This window comes from Muscardinus avellanarius (assembly GCF_963383645.1).
Source record: "Muscardinus avellanarius genome assembly, chromosome: 4".
Taxonomy (NCBI): Eukaryota; Metazoa; Chordata; class Mammalia; order Rodentia; family Gliridae; genus Muscardinus; species Muscardinus avellanarius.
Window position 1 is genome coordinate 12,475,229 of NC_137789.1, and position 26,716 is coordinate 12,501,944.

At 36.1% G+C, this 26,716-nt stretch overlaps 1 protein-coding gene across 2 annotated transcripts in view; it reads left to right on the forward strand.

Annotated features, from left to right (window-relative positions):
* Window positions 1–561: 561 nt before the first annotated feature.
* Window positions 562–26,716, forward strand: part of CYRIB (CYFIP related Rac1 interactor B) — a gene marked incomplete at both ends in the record, with an annotated part of 33,027 nt that continues 6,872 nt past the window's right edge. The window contains 8 exons of one of the 2 annotated variants that reach the window (XM_080694562.1): window positions 562–634; window positions 8,235–8,356; window positions 16,110–16,215; window positions 20,600–20,736; window positions 21,476–21,553; window positions 23,454–23,570; window positions 24,433–24,512; window positions 25,770–25,896. In XM_080694562.1, coding sequence (XP_080550688.1) covers window positions 562–634; window positions 8,235–8,356; window positions 16,110–16,215; window positions 20,600–20,736; window positions 21,476–21,553; window positions 23,454–23,570; window positions 24,433–24,512; window positions 25,770–25,896 — 840 coding nt within the window. Of the gene's footprint in view, window positions 635–1,564; window positions 1,638–8,234; window positions 8,357–16,109; window positions 16,216–20,599; window positions 20,737–21,475; window positions 21,554–23,453; window positions 23,571–24,432; window positions 24,513–25,769; window positions 25,897–26,716 lie in introns of those variants that run through there. The other variant, XM_080694563.1, reaches the window with a different exon arrangement.

Below are 26,716 nucleotides of genomic sequence, written 5' to 3' on the forward strand. Positions count from 1 at the left end.
GATCTTAGAGCTAATGAAAGTTTGGTTAATCTTTGAAGATAGAAGAAATATTGGGGTTTGTGTGGTAATTTCTTAAATGGGTCATTAATAACTTTCTTCAGTTTAATGGTTATATGTGGTTTGAATTCTATCTTATCTTTGTATTTCCAGTAGGATTTGATTCAGCAAGAAGGAAAATATTCCTATTAATTTAAAAGTAATGATTTTGATCTTTACATATTTGAAAAATCTGGTTTTGCTGTTAATTTAAATTGAAAATATATTCCTCAAATTCTAAAGGGGCAACATTACAAAAGGTATTAACCAAATGTAAATATTGCAAGTTATATGTAAAAATCTAATCTTTTCCCTAACTTGCTTTATGTAACTTTTTTGATATGAGCAATATAAACTCAGGCAAATATCCTTTTGTTGATCCAAATTTTCAAAGCCAGGAGCATATACGCCTGCACCTGTTGGTAATTATGAGCAAGCCAGCCTTTGCCGAATCCCAGGCCTCTGCTTAAATTTTTTTTACTGGAACTAAATGATGTTGCCATTTTTATTTTTAGGTTTGCTGGCATGGGTAATCTCATTAAGGTGCTAACCAGGGACATAGACCACAATGCAGCACATTTTTTCTTGGACTTTGAAAGTAAGTCTCTTTAGCCCTTCACAGCTGGTGCATAATGGTAAAGGTGAAAGGTGAATTATACACACACACCGCAGTGAAGGCAGCCAGAATATTTGTTAAAGATGGGGATCAAACAAAGGGTGCATGGTTTTCTTTTTTTTAATTGTAGGCAAACATCACCATCATATGTATAATTCTTTAATTTTTCATTTGCTAAAATCATGTTGCGTCTGTAGCCAGTTGCTGTCCTTTCATCAGTCCATGAAGCAAGCAGCCTTATGATGAACATTCTGATAGTATGCTTTAGTGATGATGCCAAACAGCCTGCTCTCCCATAATCCTACCATAATTTTCTTTAAAAAAGTAATAATTGTGCTGCGCATCTGGAAACAGTATTTTAAATGACTTCCACAAATTACTGATGATCCAGATTTGGTTGGAAATATATGCTATATGTAATGGCATACAGGAAGTAAGTTTTGTATTGTATTTTAGAATGAGTTGTGAAGGTGAGCTTTGGCCAAACTTTTTAATATTTGGCTTTGAAATAAATTGTTGTTTCAGTGCTATACTAATAAAATTTAAATGTGAATAATTCTTGATCAGAAATTTCTTTTTCAGAATACTAGCACTATTGGAATACTTAAAGAATTTTTCATTATAAGGCCATTAATGAAACTTGTCTTGGGAGAATTTTGTGAAGAATTAGAGCCAACAATTGTGCCATTGTGTACAGGAAAAAACCACATTTCACCTCTAGGTCCTACATCCCAACACCTTGAGACCCGGTTTGCTGTCTACCAGAGCACTGTCTGGGTAACCTGAAGGATGAATTCATGGCCTAATGAACATTTTCCCTGTTACTATTCTTTTTAAGTAAATTTTCAGATGTTCATTTTTATAAAGGGATATTTTCTCTTTTCTCATTCTTGTCTTGACAGGTACCTTAACATGGGGAATCTTCTTAAAGTTTTGACATGCACAGACCTTGAGCAGGGGCCAAATTTTTTCCTTGATTTTGAAAGTGAGAAGATGATTTTATACCTATTTCCCTTTGCCTGCAGTAGACTGCGTTTGTCTTGCACTAAATGAATGTTTCACTTCGCCATCTCTTTAACTGCTTTGCATGACTGAGCTATGAATTGTTTGAGTAAAATTTCTGGTGCCTTCTAGAACTGGAAGTCAGATTTTATAAATTCATTTGTGATGATAAAATATATTTATTTTCATTTTTATTAGATTTCATCTTAGTTGGAGATTATTTTATAATTTGAGATCTACTCTAATGAAAATCTTTTAATGAGAAAAATTGAAAAGGAAAAATACTACTTCATGATTTATTAATAGAAGCAGCCTTTGGGGGAAAATTATATTACAGTGGAGAAAAATTGACTAGATTTCAATTATTCTGTATGTATATTAAATTAAAGCATTTTTAATATAAAAGTATTTTAAATCTGTTCATGAAGGCCATTCAGAGCTCAGTAATTTGGGCATAATATTAAAAGGTAAGTGTGAACCTAAATTATTTAATCTTCACAGATAATTCAAAAAAGTTTAAAAATGTAATCTTATGTACTTATTTCAGGAATTCATTTTTTAACTCTAAATAAAAAGAAAAATAATAGGTTCACAAACCTTTGAGTAATTTGCCTTCTGTTTGTTTTATGTTGCATGACCTATTGTAATATGGTCTGAGAGTGGCAGGTAAGTGTCATTGACCTTGGTGCATGTTGCAAAGCTTCTGCTTCTTTTGGCTGTTGGTATTGCTTTAGCTTGTCTGGTTGTCAAATTGAGGAAAATGATAAAAAATTTGTGTTTCACTGTGAATGTTGCTATTTTAACTGATCATTAGAAAATTGTTAGGAAAGGGTGAAGACATAGCTTTTAGGTTAAATCATGTGAGCCCGTAGAGTTTCTTCTGACATTAAAACATTTGAACAGATTTTTAAATACTTAAAATTCATGATTTTTCTGAAACAAATCCGTAATTGTCTTTCTTGGTAACTTCAGTTGAAGTTTTTATTTTATACAGTTCATTCTCTTTTATGAATCATGTATATTTTTTAAAGCCAGGATATTTATATGAACACATCAATTTATAACATGTCTTCATTTTACAGAGTGTTTTGTGGTCTCTGATGTTTTTCTGCCTTTATTACATGAGTGATCTGTTTCAATTTGTGTATTGTGTACAGACAAGTAAAGAGTAGTGAAGTCAATATCAGGACCATATTAAATTGTTGGTATTTTTTAGAGGAAATGTTATTAGATGACCATTGGTTTTCTTGACCCTTCTCAACAATTTCACAGTGCTTTTTGAAGTGCATGTTTAGCATGACTTAATCAGCTTGGGGATGCTGAGCAAATTGCTGACTTGAAGATTATTCTTTCAGATGAGGCAACTTACATTAAAGCTATATTTATTTGCATCTGTTTCAAACTTGGTCTTGTATATTTTTCTGCTATTCTGTTTACTTTTTCTTCTTTATCCCAAATTCCTTACATTTACAGAATCTTGGCTTTGATATAGTCAAGATCTTGTTCAAGACTTGGCACTTGATCTTTTTATAAATCTGTCGTTAACGTGTGGTCAAGTGGGAATCATGAATTTAAATGTGGTAGTTAAATGATCATTTGGTCTTGGCATTCCAGTCTTGGGAATTTGAATCATTATCCTTAAATAGCTAAGTTAGTAGCAAAAAAAGGTTAAAACTGCTAACAATAGTAATAACAACCAGTAGTATAAAAGAAGTACAAATAAAGTGTGAACAACTTAAAGGCAGATACGTATTTTAAAATGATACTTGTCTCTGTAAATGTAGAGCATTTGTTTTGACACTTACTGGTATACTACAAATAAATTTTAATGAAGACATACTGTATACCAGACCAGGTATTCCTTATATTTTAAATGTTTTTTTATTCTAATGTTGACATTCTCTTAATTTTTCATCCATCTGCATATTTTTCTTCCTTATGGAAATATGCATTTGTGAAACCTTACCTTATCATTAGGCTACTATAAGGACCTTTGACCTCTCATCAGATGACTCCTCTCTCAAACTGTTTTATATCAGACGCAACATTGCCCAAACAGTTGACTTGCCACTTCCTAATTATCACTTAGAGTAAAGGCACATTCTTTTTTTTTATTAAATAGAGTAGCTAATAGCACACCGTTTATTTCTAGATAGGGAGCAATATTCAGGTCACCAGAGTAATTTAGTTAAAATATTTCCATATTGTAGTTGCTTAAATTTAGCTCACTATATCTTCATAGTTGGGCAATACAGAAATAATTCTATGCATATATACTTGACTTTTTCCATCAGGTTGTATGCAAATTAAATATTCTAGTGCATATGAAAAATGATTTAATGAAATCCTGTAGTTTACAAAGTGAAGACTGAGTCATTACTCCATTAACCCATCTCCTTCCCCTGTACTGTTCTCTCTTCAGTTTACTACACGTGCATTTGTAGTTTGCCTCCTACATAGCAGCCAGTAGGTACTGAGGATGCACAGGTAACGAAGATATAACCCCCTACTTGGAGGCAGCTCTTGGTTTACCAGGACAGATAGAAATGCAGACTCATAATTTTATTGACAGAAATTACACCCAAGATAAAGATCAGAAAGTATTAGCCTCAGCAAAGAGAAGTTTGAGCACCATTGTGGAAGACTCTTTTAATGGTGGTATTTGAATTGGGTTTTTGAGGATGAATTAGAGTATTTTTAGAAAAGTTTTGTGAAGGACATAGAAAGGAAGCAGTAACTGGCACAGAGGCCTTAAGTCATAAAATGTCATTCTGTGTTCAGTAAAACATAACGTAGAGGGAATTTTTCCCTCTAGGTAGAAGGAATTTTAGTCCTTAAAGCAATTTATGCCTTTAAATCTTATGATAAGATTTTAGTTTATAAAGTTTTAAGCCCAGAATTGCTTCATATAATTTGACAGCAGTTATGCTAATGACAGCATATAAAAACACTGAATTGAGGGCCTGTATACCTCTTCTTGTTCTTGTAATTTCCTATTTTATAACAACACAGCTAATTTATAGCTTATTCTAATGACAGATCTTTAGCTTGAGTGACTAATATACATGAGAGCTCACTAAATAAATTCTGGTTCGTGGAAGAAGAGAAACTTTGGTTTTTGTGTTTCTTCTCAACCTTAGCAAAGTGCTTTGTAAATAATAGAAGTTCGGTATTTGTTAATCAGACTTGACTTATATAAGGTAGATCAAAACAGGAGAGTCAATAGGAAGTGGTTATTTATAAGTGAGAAATAAATCTGCCTTCTGATTAACAGTGCCTTCCCACTGAGTCATGTATTTCTTTTATCTCATGTCTTTTTGTGTTGCCTGTTTCTCCCATCATTTAAAAATATGGAGACACCCCTCCCTTTAGTTTAACTTAATTTTTTTCCATTTTATCTCTAGCATATTTTTCAGTTGCTTTTGCCCATGCTTGGAAATATCTTCATTCTGATGGCATGCATTTTTTAAAAAATAAAATTTTTATAGCCTGGGTTACATTCAAAGATCACAATATGCAGTAGCCTCCTTTAATTCATGCTGGAGGCTTCTATTTCATTCCTTCTTATTCATTCAAATGATATTTGTTATAGAAAATCTAGGTACTGACTTACATACTGTAATGGTGGTATGTAGTACGCATTTTCGTTCCCGTTTTCATAAAACATATGGAGATAGATTGTAAATATAGAGTGAATGAATGTAAGATTGAATACAAAGATTTCTTGCTACAAATAGCTTTACGTTGACTTTATTTTTTCCTTTTATCCCTGATTTTTATTTTCATTATTTTATCATTTTCAGTTTTAGCAAGTGCTTTTAATGATTCTTCTATCTTTTACCCTATAGGAAATTGGCGCGAAATTATTTAAAAATTTAATTTTACCTTCAAGTAATAAGAAACATGCCTTGCTGTCCCTTGTATAGCTTTTAACTAAGCTTGGTGAATAATCAGTATGTCTACTCTCACTAGTAGACACATTATTTTGCAATTAAATGAGTGTCCTTTTGTTAGGTTAAGTGGCACATTTTTCTTGAAACATTTAAGCCATTCTTCACTATGAAAAATCAAAGTGACAAGTCTTGGTTGCATTATATATTACCATTTTTAAAAAAAAAATCTTTATTTTATATAGTCTTTTCCCCTCCGTAGTATTTCACCTTTTGCATGACTTGCTTTCAGTAAAGTAGTGCGTACTGTCTGCTGTTTTCTGTCTGTCTTCATTTCTACAGCAGTCTTCAGCAGCTTTCAAAATTTTAAACCTGACTTTCCCATGACAGTCTCACAAATGTGTAACCAGTGCCATGCTGGGTGTTCTTACCACCCATAGGGGAGGCTTAAATCTTCTCTGTTATTCTTAAAATTTGTGGTACTTATCAAGCCTTTACCAGTGTTAACTACTTACAAGGTCTATTTAAGTCTACTTGATAATGTTTTGTTTGTATGTGAGTCTCAATGTTACATTTTTATGTTAAAAGTTAGTCACCACATCAAAAATTATATAGTTCAGTATTTTCAAATTTCATGAATGCCTTTGATATATAATAGGTAAAATATTGTCCTTTGTCATGAATTCTAACTTCATGAATTAAACTATATATGTCTACTATTGGTGTTATGTCTGTAGATCCACAGTTCCATATGAAAAAAAGTATAAAACTCATTTTTGCATGTAAAAAGCATTTTCCCCTGCTGCATCTGGTGTAAGTATAAAAGTTATGGGTGAGCTGTGTTTTAAGTGTGTGTCTGATTTCGAAAATACTGTCTAGCTAAATGTGAAAAAATATTACTGGTAAAATGACATATCTTGATTTTTTTTAAAAAAACTAGTCATTTAGCTACATTGTCAGTATTTGCTTTTAGTGATACCTTTGTAACTTTGGACACAGTCCTTTTTCAGTTGACTCCTTTTGTGTAATTATTTTGTCATAGTATTTCCACTTTTAAAGTAATTTTTTAGAAGATATTTGAAAAAAAGGGAGCAGATATGAACGCAGATTCTTAGAGCTGGCTTTGCACACGAATGTTACTTTATTAAGGTTGCTGTAGTACTGTTTTATGTATGTTAAATTTAAAATTTGGTACTGCAATTGTTAGTGTGTGCTTTTGACTAGTTGTCAGGTTTAAGAGATGGAATTCCATTATGATTTGCCCCAGCACAAAATGAAGTTGTAGTTTTAAGTCATCCTCACTTCTAGTTTCATTAAGTGAAGTTTCTTTAAAATTTCCTAAGTAAATAGGTCATTTTGTATTTGGGGAGGTGAAGTGGATGTAGAAAGTCTAAGCACTAGTTTTATATGATTGGTGTACAAAAAGATGTATCAGAAGTGTTCTTAATTCATCTTACAAGTCTCAGCTCCCTCCCTCCCTCCTGTAAAAGACTTTTTTCACATGGAGGAATCCTGCCTGCATAATTCTTTCAACATTATGGCAATCATAATGTTTATCATTTTAATTGCTTAGCCTTACCTGAAGTGTTGAATATAGTCTATTTGGAAAGATTTACAAAAACTGTTTTTCTTATAGAGCCCTTTTTTGGTAAAAAAAAAATATAAAATAAAAAGAGAGAGAAACAAATGTATTTAAAAGACTTGTTCTTAGAGAAAGAAATAAGTCAAGTTATTAAAAATAGGATTTCTGTTATCTTAAGTCTAGCAGAGAAAAGTCCAGACTTTGCCATGCATTAGCATCTGTTTCTTGGCTAACACCACTGGCGTGGAAATGCCCATATGTTTGTGTCCCTGATTATCCTTTTTATAACTCATTCTCCATTCATTTTTCTCTCAGTCAATACCAAGTGTGTAACAACTCAGTATTTGTTTAATATTTCAGAATTATATTACTCTAGTCACTTAGTGTAGCTTGCAGTATTTCATTTTTAGCAGCTCAGAAATTCTGGAGCAGTGTTGTAATTTAAACTCCTGTGCAGGGATTTTGACTCTTTGTTTACCAGCAGAAAAGTCCAGTGGTACTGCCTTGGATTTAGTCTCACGGAAATATATCCATACTTCCTAACCTCTGACTGTATCATTTGTTGAGACAGTTTAAAATGGTCCCTAGGAAAAGGCGGGAGTATCTAAAAACTTTTTTGGAAAATTTTTTACTCTTTTTCTTTCAAAACCCAGTTATTTAAAGTCAGGTTACTGGAAAATAATATAGTGTCAGTTTTAACTTGTAGGTGAACAAGATATTTTATTAGGTTTTCATTTCTGTTCCATTAAAATAGATGATTACTGATACATTTGTGAGTCATTAGTGATGAATGTAGTAGGAAAAGTGACTAAAGTTTTAGTTATAATGCTCAGGTTGGCGAATGAGGCCAGCTCACAATCTGTAACTTAAACTAAATGTTAAATAGGAACAGTTGGTGTTCTCTTGCTTCTCTCTAATTTTTATAAACAAGAGGCCAGTTATTCAACTGTAGAAGCATGGAAAAATCATCAGTCTTTTCTAAGTGCAAAGTTAACTTTGAATTTAATGTCACTCATTTTGGAAACTTGGGTTGTTAATTGCTAAGAATGATACGTGTCTTAAAAAATTCATGTCACTGTAAATTTTCTTGTGCTTTCCTGCTGTTTAGATGCCCAGCCTACAGAGTCTGAGAAGGAAATTTATAATCAGGTGAATGTAGTATTAAAAGATGCAGAAGGCATCTTGGAGGACTTGCAGTCATACCGAGGAGCTGGCCACGAAATCCGAGAGGTAAAGCACACAGTGAAGAACTGAAATTCTTTGTCTTACCTCTTTTAATCTCTGCTGTTTTCTTGAATTTAGAAATCTCCATTTTATGTGAAGCATTATATTCAGAGGAGAAACACTGGGCATTATTTCAGAAGTGGTTGCAGTGGTATGAGAGTAAAAGGAAAACTGCCGATAAATGTATAACTTAATAAAAAGGGAAGTTTTTATCGCTTTACACTTGAAATTTACATGTTCCTTGAGGAACTATTCGTGCTCTCCTTTCTTAAGGGGAGAGAACATAACTTTCTGTGGCTTTGCTCCACCAGAGCGTTTTTCTGCTTCCAGGCTTTCTGGAAGGAAGTTGAGATTGGGCGGGAGTCTGTCTGTCCACCTCTGGTCTCAGCCTCCCTCCTCTGCTGTCTGCTGCCTTCATGGCACAGGGAGAGTGTGTAGTGTGGTTGCCCTGAGCATTCCTCTCCCAGACTCTGACCATGCAGATGCTTTTCTATTTCTCTCCTTTTCTATTTCTTTTCAGAAGATGCTCTGTCCCCGCTTCCAAGACAGATTTCTTTACCTTTGTCCCCTAGTGTATTATTCTCAAACTTTACTCTTCAGATTATTCCTCCTCTTAGTTGCAGCCTTCTGTCTTTTTCTATTATTGACTTATTGAACTCCCCTCAGCATATACTTAATCAGACGTCATATAGCACCCGAGGAAATCCCCTAGCCCCTGGTCCTTTATCCCTCTTTATTACCACATTTCTTGAAGGTCGCACCCACACTTGCAGAAGTCATCACAGACAGTCTTTTGGGCCTGCAGTCCTATCCAAGCTGGTTTTCTTCTGATATTTGGAGCCATAGTGAAGGCAGAGTAAAGTCCATACCCCATCACTTAGGGGTCGTTTTGATGATTGACTGGATGTTTAGTGTAAGGGAGAAGAGAGCGTTCAGTGGCTCTGTGGTTTCTAGTTTAGGGTGGCAGCAGATGGCGTTGCTAACTGAGGGAAATCAGGTAGAGCAGACTCTGTAGCTTGCCCCGTCCTGGGCTGCTTATGCTCTGCACATCTTGCACATGTGCACACTTCCTTGTCTTGGTTTTTGTCTGAAGCTTCTTTTCCTGTTGAGTTTCTATCCTTCAAATCTCAGTGTCCTGCTTCATGGTACACTTTAGCCTAGTACTTTACGCATTTCCATTTTGGCAACCCTAGCCCTGTATTCTATGCAATGGATACTTTGTGCTGTCTCTCCACCATTTGCCTCCAGCTTGAGGAGAGTGAGCCTGGCTTCTTGCATAGTGTTCACACCTTCATTTTGCACAGTGGTTGTTTACTATTGAAGACATCATAAATACAAGGCCTTTTAAATAATCTTAGCAACAGCATTAGCTTAAGGATACCTTAGGATTTCAGTAAATGAATGCATATTACTGTGATTTGAGTTCTATAAACATTGAAACATTTTGAAAAACATTTTTCTAAGCAAAATAATTAAATGATTAAAGATATCTTAATTAAAGTTTGTTTATAATTGCATTTTTACTGTTTGGTTACAGTTGTCTCATAAACAGTTTTAAAAAGAAAAATATCTCACTATAGAGGCAAAGGCCACAACAATTTAATTTCTTTTTTAAAGGTATGACTCTTGGGATTTTAAAATTATTACCATTGTAACACTTCTTAGAAGGTTATTCTGCCTTAATATATAAAAAGGCTCCATGCAATGAAAACAGTGTCTCCCCACACAGCCACTAGCTCAGACACACTGCTCCGTGGCTGGTGATGTGGGGAATTAATAAACGTCTTCAGAACTTTTGTCTGTGCGTCTATATTATATGTATATGAGCAACAAAGTATAAGGGAAAAATGAAAAGCAGTGGTAAGCAATTCACCTTACCAGGCTTTGAGACATATTACAAAGCTGCATAATTAAATTGTTTGGTAAAAGGAGATAAAAAAGAAATGGGTAAATAAAATTGACTTAAAATAGGTAAACTATAAAACTTAAAATACCGCATTTACATTTATAATATTTATAAGATGTTTATAATATTTATGAAATATGTAAACTATTGAGGAGTTGAAGTTTTTATTTAGAAGTATATGTTGGTGTGCAGGTTTAATTGATACAAATAGAAAAGGATTCTAAATAGTTTAAGAAAGGAAGGATGAAATGAAAGTCGAATGCCAAATATACAAAGAACTGATATAAGTATAATGTCATAAGTGAGCATTACTAACTAGTTAATAAGGCCTGGCGGAGTAACCAGTCCTAATCCTTATGAAGAAACAGACATTGGGCAAAATGCTGAGCTTTGCTAATAAGTGCACATAACTGTCAAGAAGTTTTAGTTGCTTAGGTAATGAAGAAAAGAATTTCATTTAGTGTAAGTGATATTGTAGAACAGTCTTTTTGGATGTGAGTTTAGCAGTGTATAAAATAAGAACTATAAAACTATTTGTTATTTTGAATCCAGGGGTTTATATCTTAGGAAATGTATTTCAAGAGGAAATGTGAATATAAAAACCTTTATGCCTTCCTTATTCATGTAGCAAAAATGTGCAACAATTCCTAGAATGTTGTGAAAATAAGTCAAATGATCTCTTTAAACAACATCGCACAGTGACTGGCACAAAGCTAACACTGAGGATTTCCTATTCTCAACACGTTAATAATGTAGAATTACATACATTTTAAATAATGTTTTACTAGACATGACTTAAAATGGAATAAAATGGGAGTTGAGATATAATCTGTTAAGTAAGCAAAGCTTATTCTCTAGCATAAACGACTAGCAAAGAAAATAAGTATCTTCTACAAATATTGGGATATGACCACAAGTTTTAACATTTTAAAATTTGAATTATATACCTGCTCCATGATAACTCATCATTGGCATTTACTAAGTATCATTTTGTATGTGGAGCTATAATGAATATTGACCAAGAACTTTACGTAGTAGTAGCGAAACTGTGAGGTGAGAGGACAAGGAACCAGAATCTCCGGGAGAGCCATAAATGTCTGTCACGAGAGTGCAGCTGTGTCTTTAGTTCTAAATTCAGATAAAACAGGGCTAGGAAATAGTTGGCTATGCTCATTTTGCAAAAGTAGATGACATTTGCTGGAGCATTTTTATATTGTGAGAATGATATTTAGCAAATCATTTTTAGAGCCTTGCAAGAAAAGTTGGATGGCCTTCAAAAAAAAATTTTTTTTTTTTTAACCCGGGCATGGTGGTGCACACTTGTAATCCCTGCGCTTGGGAGGCTGAGACAGGAGGATCGTACAAGGTTCGAAGCCAGCCTCAGCTACTTAGTGAGGCTCTCAGCAACTTAGTGAGACCCTGTTTCCAAATAAAGTATAAAATTGATCTGGGAGTATAGCCCGGAGGTAGAAAGCCCCTGGGTTCCACTCCCAGTACCACAAAAAAAAGAAAAAAATTTTAATTTTATTGCTTCCTGAATAATAAAATAAACATCCTACAATATAAAATGTTATCTAATATGGGAAGGATACCAAAAGGATTGTTTTCATATAAATCAGTATAATATAAAGACTGAAATGTTAATATGATGTGAAATTAGGATTGTTACTTTGTAATGTCAGATTTTCTTTAATATTGTGACTTTTAAGATAATCATATCAGATTTACTCTATGCTTCTGTTGGATTTAAGCATCATTCAAAAATTTCTGTAGAGGAAAACGTGAAAATATTGACGACAATTATATAATTTTTTTCTTTTGTGTTAGTGCATGATAGTCGTGCATCTTGATGCAGTTCAGGATGGTAGAGGCGTACGTGCACACGGCAATGGTTGAGCCCTCCTGCAGTTCCCACCCCGCTTCCTTTCTCTCCCCACTTTCCCATTCACAACACTGCGATTGGCTTTGATAAGTCTGTGTCTGTACATCATGTCCATTGAGGTATTTTCCTCTTCAAGCCTCCCTCCCCCTTCTCTCTCTTAATTTGGTCCTCTCCTTCACTTCAGTAAGGTTTTTCCTTTGTCTGTAGTTCCTCCTGTGTTCCAATTTCTTCCCAGCTTCCGCATATGTGGGAGAACACCTTACTTTTCATTTTTTTGTGACTGACTAATCTCACTTAGCATAATATTTTCTAGTTTCATCCAGGTCCTTCCAAATGACGTAGTTTTTGTTCTTTACATAATAAGTAGAATTCCAGTGTGTAGATATCCCATAATTTTGTAATCCATTTATCTGCTGATGGACATCTTGGCTGGTTCCATAGTTCAGCAATTATAAATTGTGCAGTTATAAACATAGGTATGCCTACATTACCCTGGAGTTTGGTTTCCATTCTTATGGGTAGAAACCTAGGAGAGGTATTGCTGATTCATATGGTGGATTCATTCCCATTCTTCTGAGGATCCCCTATGCTGGTTTTGTTTTGTTTGTTTTTGTGGTACTTGGGGTGGGACCCAGGAGCTTTTCTTTTTAACCTCAGGGCTATACTCCCAGGACTATTTTATATTTTATTTGGAAACAGGATCTTACTAAGTTGCGGAGAGCCTCACTAAGTAGCTGAGGCTGGCTTTGAACCTGTGCGATCCTCCTGTCTTAGCCTCCCAAGTGCGGGGATTACAAGCGTGCGCCACCACGTGTGGCCCCCACACTGTTTTCTAAAGTGGTTGTACTAGTTTGCAGTACCACCCACAATGTATTAGAGTTCATACTTCTCAACATGCTTGACAGCATTTATTATTGTTTGTGTTTTTAATGATTGCCCCCCCCCCTTTTTTTTTTTGGTGGTACTGGGGATGGAACCCTTCTACCTCCGGGCTAGAACCCTTCTACCTTGGGGCTACATTCCCAGACCTATTTTTATATATCTATTTTTTAAATTTAGAAACAGGGTCTCTTAAGCTAGTGATGCTGGTTTTGAACCCGTGTGATCCTCCTGTATCTGCCTCCCAAGAGCGGGGATTACAAGCATGCGCCACTACGCCCGGTCAATGATTGCCATTCTAATTGGGGTTAGATGAAATTTCAGGGTAGTTTTGATTTTTATCTCTCTGCTGTGATATTGAACATTTTTTCATATATTTATTGGCAGTTTATATTTCTTCTTTTTTGAAGTGTCTGTGTAGTTCACTTTCCCATTTTTGATTGGGTTTTTTGTTGTTTTGAATGACGAGTTTCTTGAGTTCTTTGTATATTCTAGATATTAGTTCTCTCTCAGAGGAGTACCTCGAAAAGATCTCCCATTCTGCTGGCTCTCTTGAAGATCTTGAGTTTCCTTTGCTGAACAAAAGCTTTTCAGTTTAATGTAATCGTGCATATTAATCCTTATTTTAATTTCTTTTGCCTTTGGATCTTGTTGAGGAAATTTTTACCTGTGTCTATATTTGGGATTGTTAGTCCTATTCATTCTTCAAGTAAACACCAAATCTTTGCTTTAATTTCCAGGTCTTTGATCCATATTGAATTTACTCTTGTGCAGGGTAAGAAAGTGCATATGGAAAAGCAGTTTTTTTTCTGCATATGGAAAAGCAGTTTTGCCAATATCATTTATTGAAGAGGCTGTCATTTTTCCAGTGTTATGGTTTTGGCTCCTTTTAAAAAGGGCCAAAACAGCAATTTGCTAAAAGTGTGTGGATTTGTTCCTTAGTCTTCTATTCTGTTGATCTCTGTGTTTGCTTTTGTGCCAATACCATGCTGTTTTTATTACTATGGCTCTTAAAGTCAGGTATTGTGATAACTCCTGCATGGTTCTTATTGCTGAGAACTATTTTGACTATTCTGTTTTTTTTGTGTTGTTGTTGTTGTTCAGTATGAATTTAAGGACTGATTTTTCTAGATCTGTGAAACATGACTGTGGTATTTTAATGGACATTGCATTTAGGTTGTAGATCAGTTTTAGAAGGAGAGCCATTTTGATGATAGTCTGCCAATTCAAGGGCATGGGAGATTCTTCCTACCTTCTACGATCTTCTTCAGTTTCTTTAATGTTTTAAAATTTTCTTTGTATTTTGTTGTTTTAGAAGTTATTGTGAGTGGAAATGTTTTCTGGATTTCTTTTTCAGTGAACTTATGTTTGGCATATAGAAAGGCTTCTTTATTTTTTTAGATTGATTTTGTATCCAGACACTTTGCTGAATTTAATAGTTCTAAAAAGTCTTTGGTTGAGTTCATTGAGCCTTCTAAGTATACGATCATGTCACCTGCAAATAGAAATAGTTTCACTTCTTCTTTTCCTATTTGCATTCCTTAGGTTACCTTCTCTTACCTAATTGCTTTGGCTAGAGTGTTGAGTACTATATTGAAAAGGAGTGGTGAGAGTGGACATCCTTGTCTTGTTTCTGATTTTAAAGGGAATTCTTGTGATTTTTTCCCCCCATTCAATATGTTGGCTGAAGGCCTATTGTATATTGTCTTTATGATGTTGAGGTAAATTCCGTCTTTTCTGATTTCTCTGCAGTGTTTTTTTTTTTTTTATCATGAATGAGAATTGGATTTTGTCAAATACCTCTTCAGCGTCTATTGAAATGATCATGTGATTTTTTTTGGGGGGGGGTCCTTAGTTCATGTGGTGAATTACATGGATTGTTTTTCATATGTGGATCCAGCCTAGCATCTCTGGGTTGAACCAAACTTGGTCTTGGTGTATACTTTTTTTATGTGGTTGTTTGTATTTTGTTTAGAAGGTTAGCATCTAAATTTATCAGTGATATTGGTCTGTAATAAGAGGTAAATTTCATAAGCAATATATAGCCCATTTATTTAGTTCATAGCTAATTTATTCACAGCGTCCTTTAAATCTGTCTGGGTTCAGTTTTATTTTGCTTTCTTGATTTTTGGTCTTTGTGTGGAGTACTAATGCCTTGGGAAAATCTAAATGTGTCAGTATCTCCTAATAATGTTTATAAGTAGGGCCTGCCTTGGTTCTGAATTTCAACTTTCATATGGTATCTTTAGTTTATTTATAAATGTTAGAGAAAGCAAACCAGGTTTTTGAGAAAAGCATTAAGTTCTGGAAAGAATTAAGAAAGCATCTGTGGGCAAAAGAAAGATAAAAGCAAGAAAATATAAAATACTTGGCAACTACTGGGAAACCACCCTGTTTCCTGTATACACAGAGAAGATTACCTAAGAGCGTGAAGTACTGAGTATAGAAAAAGGCATATTTACTTTTATGTTAAGGATCTCTGGATTACATTTTGTTTTTTCACTTTTGAATTCGAAACTAGGTTTTTCTTAAATTTTATTTTCTTGTTGAGAAAAGCCTGAGAAAACTTAAGAATAAGTTACAAGGCATAAGCATCTGTGTCAATTTTAATCTCACATTTTTCGGGTTGATTTAGGTTCATAAGTGTTTACTAGTTTCTTAGAGGTTGTTTGGACCATGGAATTTGAGTTCTTGCTCCTTAGCCTGTTTCCAGAGTTAGCTTCTGCATTTATTGTCTTAACTCTTTGGGTTTCCTTTTGAAGAAATACTAAGAGGGCCTATGATATGGGAAACAATGTAAAATGTTTTCTTTTTGTGGATTTAAAATACAACAAGACATATCTAACACCTGTATATTCTGCCATTTTTTATTCCGTTATATGAATATTTATTGCAAAGAAACTAAAATGTATTTTCATAGTGCTAAAGTGTCTGTGGATTTGAAAAAGTCCACTCCGCATTCCTGGGTCCATTATTCTAAATTGCATAGATTATATGAGGGTTTTCTACATTTGCTGAAGCCTGTATTTTAATGTGAAAATGATACTGTTGTGATTTTAAAAATCTAACTTTTCATTCTTTGGACTTTGAAGGCAATCCAGCATCCAGCAGATGAGAAGTTGCAAGAGAAGGCATGGGGTGCGGTTGTCCCACTAGTAGGCAAATTAAAGAAATTCTATGAATTTTCTCAGAGGTTAGGTAAGTGGAAAGTGTTGTAATTATGACTTCCCTGGTTAAATATATATTTATTAGGGCTATCTGGAAAGTAGGGTTTAGATTCAGTGTGATCTGCTCCTCATCCCTAGTAACCCAGGTTTTTGATTATTTAGACTACTTTTTTCAACAAATTATAGTTTCCCAAGGAAATCACTTGTATTTCTTTGCATGCTACAGGATCTTAGTATAAGATATCACTTGTAGAATTTGTCTCCAGCTCTACGTCATTTTTAGTATGATTTTTAAGAACGTAATAATTGAAATAACTCAAGGGCCTGAGGACAGACTGAAATGTAAAGACAGTTGTTGGAATAACAGCATTATATGCCATCTTTTTATTACTATAAATAATCATATTTATTTTCCTAAGCATTAAAATGAGTTGTTTTTTGGTATTTGCCTTTCTGTCAAGACCTGTGTAGTCTGTAGCTTTATACGCTTGGTCACCTCCTTTGCCTGAAGTCTCTTTACCTTGGTTATCTTTGTTATATATTTAGAGTATTTAGAGCATTTATTGCGTTGGCTAATTTGGAAGATATGGAGTTTTGTAGCCAGGGATTCCCTGGCTGGCCTGGAAAATTCCCTACTTGTTCTACCCTGAGGCCTTGAAACCATTCCTGTTGAGGCATTGCCTGTGGGAATGTTGTGTGGTAGACAGTAGACATACTGCTTTATCATACCTCAATTTTCTTTTTGCGTCAGGGGCTTATTTTAGGGGCTGTCTCCTTAAGTCAAAAAGAAGTAAGTCCATTTAATGTGTTGGGCATTTTTTCACGGGGCTAAGCTTATCAAAATCTGTTTTAGAAGGTCAGAAAACCCACAGTAGTTGTAGTGCCGACTGCTTTGACCTAAGTCCTCCCAGGCCACCTCCTGTGAGTTCTCTAAAGTCGAGCTCTTTGCCGGGCCTCCTCTTGTTTCATTATTTTCCCTTCTTCTTCTATGTTATGAACTGATTGATCTTCATTACTTCTCCCATTTGTCTTTTTCATGCACTTCTTACTGTATAGCTTTGACTTCTACTCTGGGACCAGAATTTAAGGCTTAGTAACCCATTAATTTCCTTCTGTCATCTGCTTTTTCTAAAAATCATAGTCACATGGTTTTGGTGTAGGAGCTTGATCCGAGTCTAATCCTTCAGTCTTTTTTTTTTTTTTTTTTTTTTGTCTCGCTGGAATTTGAACCTGGGATGTTCTAGTTTTAGGCTATACCCCAGTTCTATTTTATTTTTTATTTTGAAACAGGTTGTCTAGGCTGGCTTTAAACTTCAGATCCTATTGTCTAACCTACCAAGTATTGGGATTATAGGCGTACACCACGGTGCCTGGCTAAATATCTCTTCTTTGACCTCCCTTTCTTTTCAACTCTGCCAGAGACCTGGAGCACCTTCTATTGGATTTTTTTGTCTTGGATTCCTCTCTTGAGGCAGGGCATTGTAGGCCTTCTAGGGCATTTTGGCAAGTACTGTCTTGTACCCCCACAGGCCTGCAGGATAAGAGGATGATCCAGCTGCTTCAAAGGCAGAAAAGCAGCCTTACCGTCTTCAGTTCCCTTTTCTGGGAGTTCTACCATTGAGGGCTTCAGCTGTTCATGGACAAAAGTTCTACAGCTACTGGTCACTGGCCATCCCAACTCAGCCAGGTGACCCGACTCTACTTTCCAAAGTGTTAGTGCTTGGATTTTGCTGGGCATGGTGGTACATATGTGTACTCCCATCCACTCAGGAGGCTAAAGCAGGATTACCAAGTGTGAGGCCAGCCTGGGCAACTTAATGAGACCCTGTCTCAAAATATAAAGGTCTAGGGATGTAGCTCAGTGGTAAAGCCCCTTGTGTCCAGGCCTTAGTACTGGGAAAAACAAATTTCCTGAGATTTGATCAAATCTAGGCAAAAACAAAATTCTCCTTAACACCTTGTAATAGTTTTTTATAATATTTTTTTCTGTTCTCATGTTTCTTGGACTTTGCTTTCCATTTACATTAACACAGACACAAGGTATGAATCTTGGGAGAGGTAATCTGTTCTTTCAGAATAATGAGAAATAGTGTTCTTCTTTATTAGTTGGCTTCGCAGTCTCTTACAACTCCTGTAAACATGCATACCCTCCAGTCCATTCTCTGCACTGCAAATGGCAGTGAGGTTTCAGATGCTGATCTGATGATGTCCCTGCCCCGCTTGCAGGGCTTCTCCAGGCACTGGCGATGAAACGCCGAGGCCTCCTATATCTGTTGCCTTATTCATCGGTTACTCTCCTTCATGCCCTTCCTGTTCTACCTGCATTGGTCTCGGGGCAGCTCCTTGACTCTGTCATGCTCTTCTCAGCTCAGCTCATCAGGTCTGGCCCCGCCTTGTCTCTGCAAACTCCTTCTCCTTCTTAGTGCACGCTCCAGTCTCAACCCAGGTGTCACTTATTCAGGGAAGTCTTCCTGAGGTTCCGCTAGGTGAGGTCCGGCTAGTGCATCTTTCTCGTGTACTGCATACCATGTGCTCCTTTGGAGCTCCTATCACACCTATTGTCATTTGTCTTTTTTCTGTGTAATAAGGCTGTAGTGGGAATAGTGTTTTCCTGTTTCCCCAGTGCCTGGCACTAAGTAAACAGTCAAATTTTCTGACTTATCGGAAAAAAAAAGGATAATAGCTGCTGTTTGGAGTTATTGTGCAGATGAGAACCATTGTGAAATGTCTAGCTCAGTACCTGGCACTTAATAGACACATAAGAAGCACCACTCTTGGTAGCAATCAGTATTTTGTAAGGTTCCAGAAGGCTATGTACAATGTTGCTTTCTTTGGAAGAGAGTTCATTAATAACAAACTTTGGAGTCCGAACCCCCCCTAGCTCCAACATCTTTGGGCTTCGGTTTGTACATATTTATGCCCAGGCACAGTTGATGGTGAAAGTAAAATGAACAACTACAGTGTAGATGGTCTCACATAGTTAGGTCTTTATAAATAAAGGGCTAATTTGATATAAACTTACCATTAATATGTTTATTAATCTGACATTTATTATCATTTAACTCCATAGCTCTTATTTTCTCTGACTAGAATCCCACATTATCATTGTTGTTATAACAATTTGTTTGAATGCTATGATTGATTTTTTGGTACAGTGGACTAAACCCAGGAACATTCTAACATTGAGCTATACCCTACTAAGCTTTTTATTTGTTTGTTTGTTTGTTTGTTTATTTATTTATTTATTTATTTATTTATTTATTTATTTATGGTACTGGGGATTGAACCCAGGAGTATTCTCTCTCTAAAGTATCTTCCCAGACCTATTTTATTTTCTATTTTGAAACATGGTCTCACAAAATTGCTTAGCTGGCTCCTAACCTGCACTCCTTCTATCTCAGCTTCCCAAATATTGGGATTTTTTTTTCTTTTCTTGTTTTGAAACAGGGTCTTGCTAGTTTGCCAAGCCTGGTTTTGAATTGGAGATCCTCCTGTATACCACCTGTAATTTTTGAAGGTGATGTATTAGTTTTTCCTTTTTTCTTTTTTTCTTTCTTTTTTTTCCCCCTTTAGTATTTGGAGATTGAACCCAGGGGCACTCAACCTCCAAGCTATACCCTCTGCCCTATTTTTTATTCTTTATTTTTGAAACAGGGTCTCACTTAAGTTGCAGAGGGCCTCACTAAGTAGCTGAGGCTGGCCGCTGAACCTGTGATCCTCCTGTCTAAACCTCCCAGTTACTGGGATTCCAAGTGTGTGCCACCATGCCCAGCCAGTTTTTCCATTTTTGAACAGCCCTACATTTCAAAAGTAGAGTTATTTCAAAGGGGCAGTTTTGCTTGTTGTATTGAATTAGAAAATTTATCTTATAGGCTCAAGATGCTAAAGCCCAAAAATACTTGGGAAACTTATCAAACCGAATATTTTATTTCTCTTAGTAGCTAAAAGAAAACAGTTTGTGTTTATAAGTAAATGATTAAATCATAACCATGTACAGATTTGACTATATAGACACAGGCCTCTGAAGTTAACTTGGCTGTAGATAATAGTTACTGTTTCATAACATCAAACTCCACATTGTGTGGAATGATGAAACTCTTTGCCCTATGATCCTGGTGTTTAATTCAAATTCTGCATTTTTTTTTGAATCTGGGTTGACAGAATTATAAAATTGAATTAGTCATTTTAAGGCTTTTATTGTATTAAACAGTATTCAGTTTGAATATGTGCAGTATACTAGCAATGGCAAAATTTGAACTTCTTTCATTATTTTGATTATATATAGATCATCTGTTTATTAGAAACCTTGCCTTTTTAGAATTAAAGTCATAGCATACATGAATTTTTTTTTTTTACTTTTAAATAAATATCAGAAGATAGGAACATTGTAATCTTTTTGTTGTTGTTGTTGTTAGAAGCAGCATTACGAGGCCTTCTTGGAGCACTCACCAGTACCCCATACTCTCCCACCCAGCATCTAGAGCGAGAGCAGGCTCTTGCTAAACAATTTGCAGAAATTCTTCACTTCACACTCCGATTTGATGAACTCAAGGTAGAATTTTTTGCTTGCCCTTCTCTTTATGAAGATTATAAGATTTTCAATGAATATGAGGAAGAAAAGCCTGTAAACCTTGTTAAAATGTGCTTAAATGATGTCTACAGGATGTTGGTGAAAATGGAAAACTGGATTTGAAAATATGACAGGTCTTTTAATAGATGACAAACAACAAATCACATAATATTTATCTAGGCTTCAGGTTTAAGAATCACTGAAACAATAATATTGAGTTTTCTAATATTTTTTCTTTTCTACTCATCTCCAGTTTTTCAACATTCTTTTAATATAAAACTGTTCTTAAAATTTCTCTCCCTTCTCTTCATCATTTCCTTTGTTTCTTCCTTTTATCTCTTTCTTGCTCTAAGTATAGATATAACTTATTTTTAAGAGGCAGGAGTATAAAGTAATAAACAGTGTATTTCATATCAAACCTGAGTACAGTTTAGGTTCTGGCATAGTAATCAGTTGTCTCATAATACTAATTTCTTTGTATATTACTTAAAATTTTTTTAAAGAAGGAAAGTATACTGCTTATGACTCAAAAACAGTGTGGTTTTACGTGTTCAGTAAGGACACATACAGTGTCATAAGACCTCTCAGGTGATACCAGATTAGTTCTTAAAATGACTTTACAAAATACAGAATGTGTTAAAACTATAGATTTTCAACTTATTTTTTACATTTTTTATTAGTATTTGGTTTATAACATTTTATTCTTAAATGTCTCCTTTAGATGACAAATCCTGCCATACAGAATGATTTCAGCTACTATAGAAGAACATTGAGTCGGATGAGGATTAATAATGTTCCAGTAAGTTAACACTTTAACTTGTTCATTCATTCACCCATTCATTTGGTTAGTTAGTAATTATGGATAACCACAGATGTGGGAGGAGAGAGCATACTCTAGCAAGCCATTGTAAGAAAGACATCTTTGTAACTACCTTTTACATTCAATAATTACAGGTAAAGACAATAGGTGTGTGTGTGTGTGTGTGTGTGTGTGTGTGTGTGTGTGTGTGTGTGTGTGTGTGTTACTGGGGATTGAATCCCTGGCACCTTATACCTCAGAACTATATCTCCAGCCCTATTATATTTTTTTATTTAAAATAGTGCCTCACTAAATTACTGAGGCCGCCCTCAAACCTGTTCTCTCTTGTCTCAGCTTCGCAGCTACTGGGATTACAAGCGTGCACCACCACGCCAGGCTGGGCTACTCCTTTTTAAGTGAGATCTCTCTCCACTTTCTCTCGCATCTCCTGCTATTTCTACCCCAATTGAAGCCCAGTTCCTGCTCTCCAGGGACACTTATTCTACAGCAGCACTTATTCTAGCTTATTTTCTTTATATTGAAACAGGTTCTCACTAAGTTGCGGAGGGCCTCACTAAGTAGCTGAGGCTGTCCACAAACCGCAATCCTCCGGTCTCAGCCTCCCGAATGCTGGGATGACGAGTGTGTGCCACCACGCCCGGCTAGCAGCATAGCTTGTTTTCTAACTTGCAGTCGTCTTCACTTTTGGTGCCGTCTGCCTGTTATCATGGCTTGGTCTTTTTTAGGAAATAACTTGCTGTTCCCGTGTCTTGTCTCATCTCGTCTCGTCTTTCCTCCTCCTCTCCTCTCCTCTCCTCTCCTCTCCTCTCCTCTCCTCTCCTCTCCTCTCCTCTCCTCTCCTCTCCTCTCCTCTCCTCTCCTCTCTTCTCCTCTCCTCTCCTCTCCTCTCCCCTCCCCTCCCCTCCCCTCCTCTCCTCTCATCTCCTCTCGTCTCCTTTCTTCTCTTCTCTCTCTCTTTCCCTCTCTCCATCATCCCCTTTCTCTCTCTCTCCCTTCCTTTCCCTCTTTTCTTTTCTTTCTTTTTACTGAGGATTGAACCCAGAGGCATTCTGAGCTACACCCCCAGCCCTGTTTTATTTTCATTTTGAAACAGGGTCTTGCTAGATTGATGAGAATCTCACTACTTACTGAGGCTATCCTTGAACCTGTTATCTTCCTGTCTCAGCCTCCCTAGTACTGGGATTAAAAATGTATGCCACCATGCTGGGAGTAATTCATTTTTCTAAATGACACCCCATTTCTATTTGGAAAGAAAACACCTAAGTAAGTGTGTGAGACACTTGGTAATCTAACCACAACTCATTATTTGCTAGTTGCTGCCCCTACACTGAATATGCTGAAATCTACTCATAGTCATTTGAAAGCATGCTTCTGCCCCTGCGGGGTAGCACTGCCTTGCTCACCTACCCATCATCATCGACACAGCCTCATCTTCCACAAGCTCTTCTTCATTTCTTCTAGCCTAACTTAATCTTCTCTCACTCTTTTTTTTCTGTCCCTGCCTGTTGGTATTTTGGGGGTATCTTTTGGATACTTGTACATTCTAATAGAGGAAAGGATTCAATTTCATTATCACCTTTCTGTCCTTCATAGCACTTAAAACAGTCTCTGTATGGAAATCCATCAAGGTTTTATTTAATGCCTTAGTAGCATTTAAAATATTTTAGAGGTTAATGTTTTTTAAGACAGTGCTTATTATCATTTGCATCTTTTTTATTTTTAAGCATTATGTATACATGAGGGTCTGAAATAGAATTTGTTAGAGCTATTAGTTTAGTCTAATGAATTAATGATGTAGGCACTCTCTCAGTCTTTTTAAAAATGTTACCATATTTAATAATTTATCACTCAAAATCTTATGTTCTTATTTTCTGCACAGGCAGAAGGAGAAAATGAAGTAAATAATGAATTGGCAAATCGAATGTCTTTGTTTTATGCTGAGGCAACTCCAATGCTGAAAACCTTAAGTGATGCTACGACAAAATTTGTATCAGAGGTGAGTTTGCCACTGATACTCCTACACCTGTTGCAGACATAGTATCAGCAGGTTTAATGACTTTAAGTGTCGGCAGAGCCAACACTCCCCTATGTCTACAGTGAAGTTTAGTCTTTTCCTGAGATCCACTTGTATACATACCCTTGCTCACAGACTCTCTGGAGGTTCGGTAGACAATAGAGCCATGATGGGGCCTAATCAAATTCTTGGTTATCTTTCCCAACCCTGTCTTTTTTCCAGCCCCACCTCCCAAATTAATAGTACCATTTGCAAGCAAAACACTTTAGGAGTCATCATTTTAAATTTCTTTCTTTACCTCACTCCTGATATCTCATCATCAACCAGTTGTATTGACTCTCCCTCCAAAATATATTGTAAATTTGAAAATCGGATCCCTACTCTTGCTACCTGTGCACTTCAGACCATTACTTCTCAGCTGAGTCACTGTGTGTGATTGCTCTCTTTCCTCCACCCTTGCCTCACTGTAGTCCTTCTGTAGAGCAGTTGGTAATCTTAAAGTGCATACCACAGTCTCTCCGCTGCTTAAAATGTTCCTAGTGACTTCCTGTTGGCCTTATGCCATGTAGCCGTCAGGGCTCCCACCTCTGCCCTGTGCGGCCATGCTCGTCTTCACCCAGCAAGCATGATAGTGCTTTTGGGGACAACACTGGCCTTGGCTGTTTTGCACACAACAGTGTCTCTAGGGTTTAGAACAGTATTTAGAATTGGGAGCATTATTTAGAAAATTAGGAGTAGGAGCTAGATAATAAAGTTGCTAATTTTTCCTTAGAGTAATTTTTATGTGATTTTTAAGTAATACCTTGTCACTTTTACTTTTTTGTTGTTCTTCATATATTTACAGAATAAAAATTTACCAATAGAAAATACCACAGACTGCTTAAGCACCATGGCTAGTGTGTGCAGAGTCATGCTGGAAACACCGTGAGTATTAGAGCTGATCTTTGCACTTTAACGATACTGTCGAGATTATTAGTGTTTAAAACATACCAATACAAATATGCCTTACTTGGAACGTGGAAATTAACTCTCTCCCAACCATCCAACATGAATATATGAGCAACAGTAAAATAATTTGGCAGCTCACCGTATGTCCTAGAGAAGCACAGAGATGGTTTCCAGGTACCCCAGATCAGAGACTCACTCGTCAGCCTCTTGAAACCAAGAAGTATGTGCCTTTCTTCTGGATGGGCAGGCACTTCCAGGATGCCTGTCATAAATGTTGTGGCTGCCTGGCTAGGGAAACACCTTGCCTTTTGCCAGAGGGCTGGAGTTATTTCTTTGTTTATCCTTTTCTCTTCCATTATTAGTCCTAGTGTTTACTTTTTTGAACATAAACCTGAATTCCTTCCGAGTTTCTCCTCTCGTGAAGCTTTTGTGATGAATGCCACCATATGTGTGCTAACTGGATTTTCCAATCAATGCAGAAAGAATTCCTCTTGAGTTTTGGAGTAATACGTGATTTTCACTAGGTAAATTTAGATTTTGTGGTGCTTCTTATTTTGCAAAATATTCTGTATAACATCTTCTTGGAAAACCTCATGAAGCAGGAGGGCAACCATCATCTTCCTCCTCCTCTTCCTCGAGGGCTTGGGAGATGAAGGATTCGTGTGCAGTGGCCAGCCGTGCCCACATATCTTAGAGGTCTCCAGCTTGGACCTGCTGTGACTGCTGTGCCACATCACCTGCTATATAGATGAAACATTCTGTTTCCTTTTGCTCAAATGAGACAAGAATATGATTGAGTTTTAGTAAAATTCAAATCCATTAATATAAAAATGTATTTAGATCAAGTTAGCCCCTAAAATAGCAAACCTACCTATTCTGTTATAGTAGTAACTGTTTTGAAAATCATACTGTTGATATGATAGCGATACCTATCACCTGGCACCCATCCACAAACTATTACCTTAGGGGCTACTTTTAATTTTTCTAAAATTTTTGCTCTCCATCACACAAAAGAATAATATACCAATGTGGGTACAAATAGAGACCGGAATATGTGTATAGTAACTGTTCCACCTGTACTATTTCATTTCTCTGGGAACCTCATTGTGGAGGAGGCGGCATAATGTTTACCTCCCCTTTAGCAATCAAAGGGTAAGTCAGTATTAACCAAAAATAAAATCAACAAGAGTTTTGCTTTGTGCCTTATCTATCCAAATCTTTTCTGCCCTCCAGGGAATATAGAAGCAGATTTACAAATGAAGAGACAGTGTCCTTCTGCTTGAGGGTAATGGTGGGTGTCATAATACTCTATGACCACGTACATCCTGTGGGAGCATTTGCCAAAACTTCTAAAATTGATGTAAGTTATATATGGCTTTACATAATTCCAAACATTTTTCTTACATGACAACCATAGGCCTTTTTTGTTCATTGGTTCCCTGCAGTTATTCCTAATAGTGAGGTTCAGCGTGATAGAAATAAACACGCACACAGCAGTGCTGCGTTCTCTCCAGGCCCACCATGTTTTACTTAAAGATCTACTTTCATCTTCTTTGATCTCCCCATATTTCTGGTAGCAAATGTACAGGTAGAGATAAATAATTCAAGGATAATTATCTTGTCTATAGAGTAGTATCTCTTTGTAGGGTCCTTCTTTATATTTGGCAATATAAATAGGTAATATGAGACCTTTTCTAACCCTGTCCTTTAATTCCTTTGGCTGAAGGCTACTTCACAGAAAAGTTTTAAAGTATATACAGAAAGTCAGTAGTGGTGCTCCAGTAAAAAAGTAAAAGATTTTACTACTTTCTCTCCCCTGCCCATATAGAATAATTTGTAATGATAGCCAGATTTCTACCTTCCTTATCTCTTAAACATTGATATTAGAAATGTAGTTATTTTCTGGTTTCTCTGAGGCATCATTTCTTCTGTTACCTCTCACATCTACTTCATAGTCACTCTTTATGTTTGGAGAGAATTATCAGCTAGTTTTCTTAGCATCGCTCATTCAGACTCTCAGCGTCTTGGTGTTCATTGTGGATTGCTGCTCTGCCTTTGCCTTCATGCTCTTCTGTCTGATGTGAAGAAAACGAGTTGACATTTATAGAGCAGTTACCTTGCCCTAGGAATTTTACACTTGTTCTCCCTTGTTATGGAAACCACTCCTGGGGTGTAGGTGT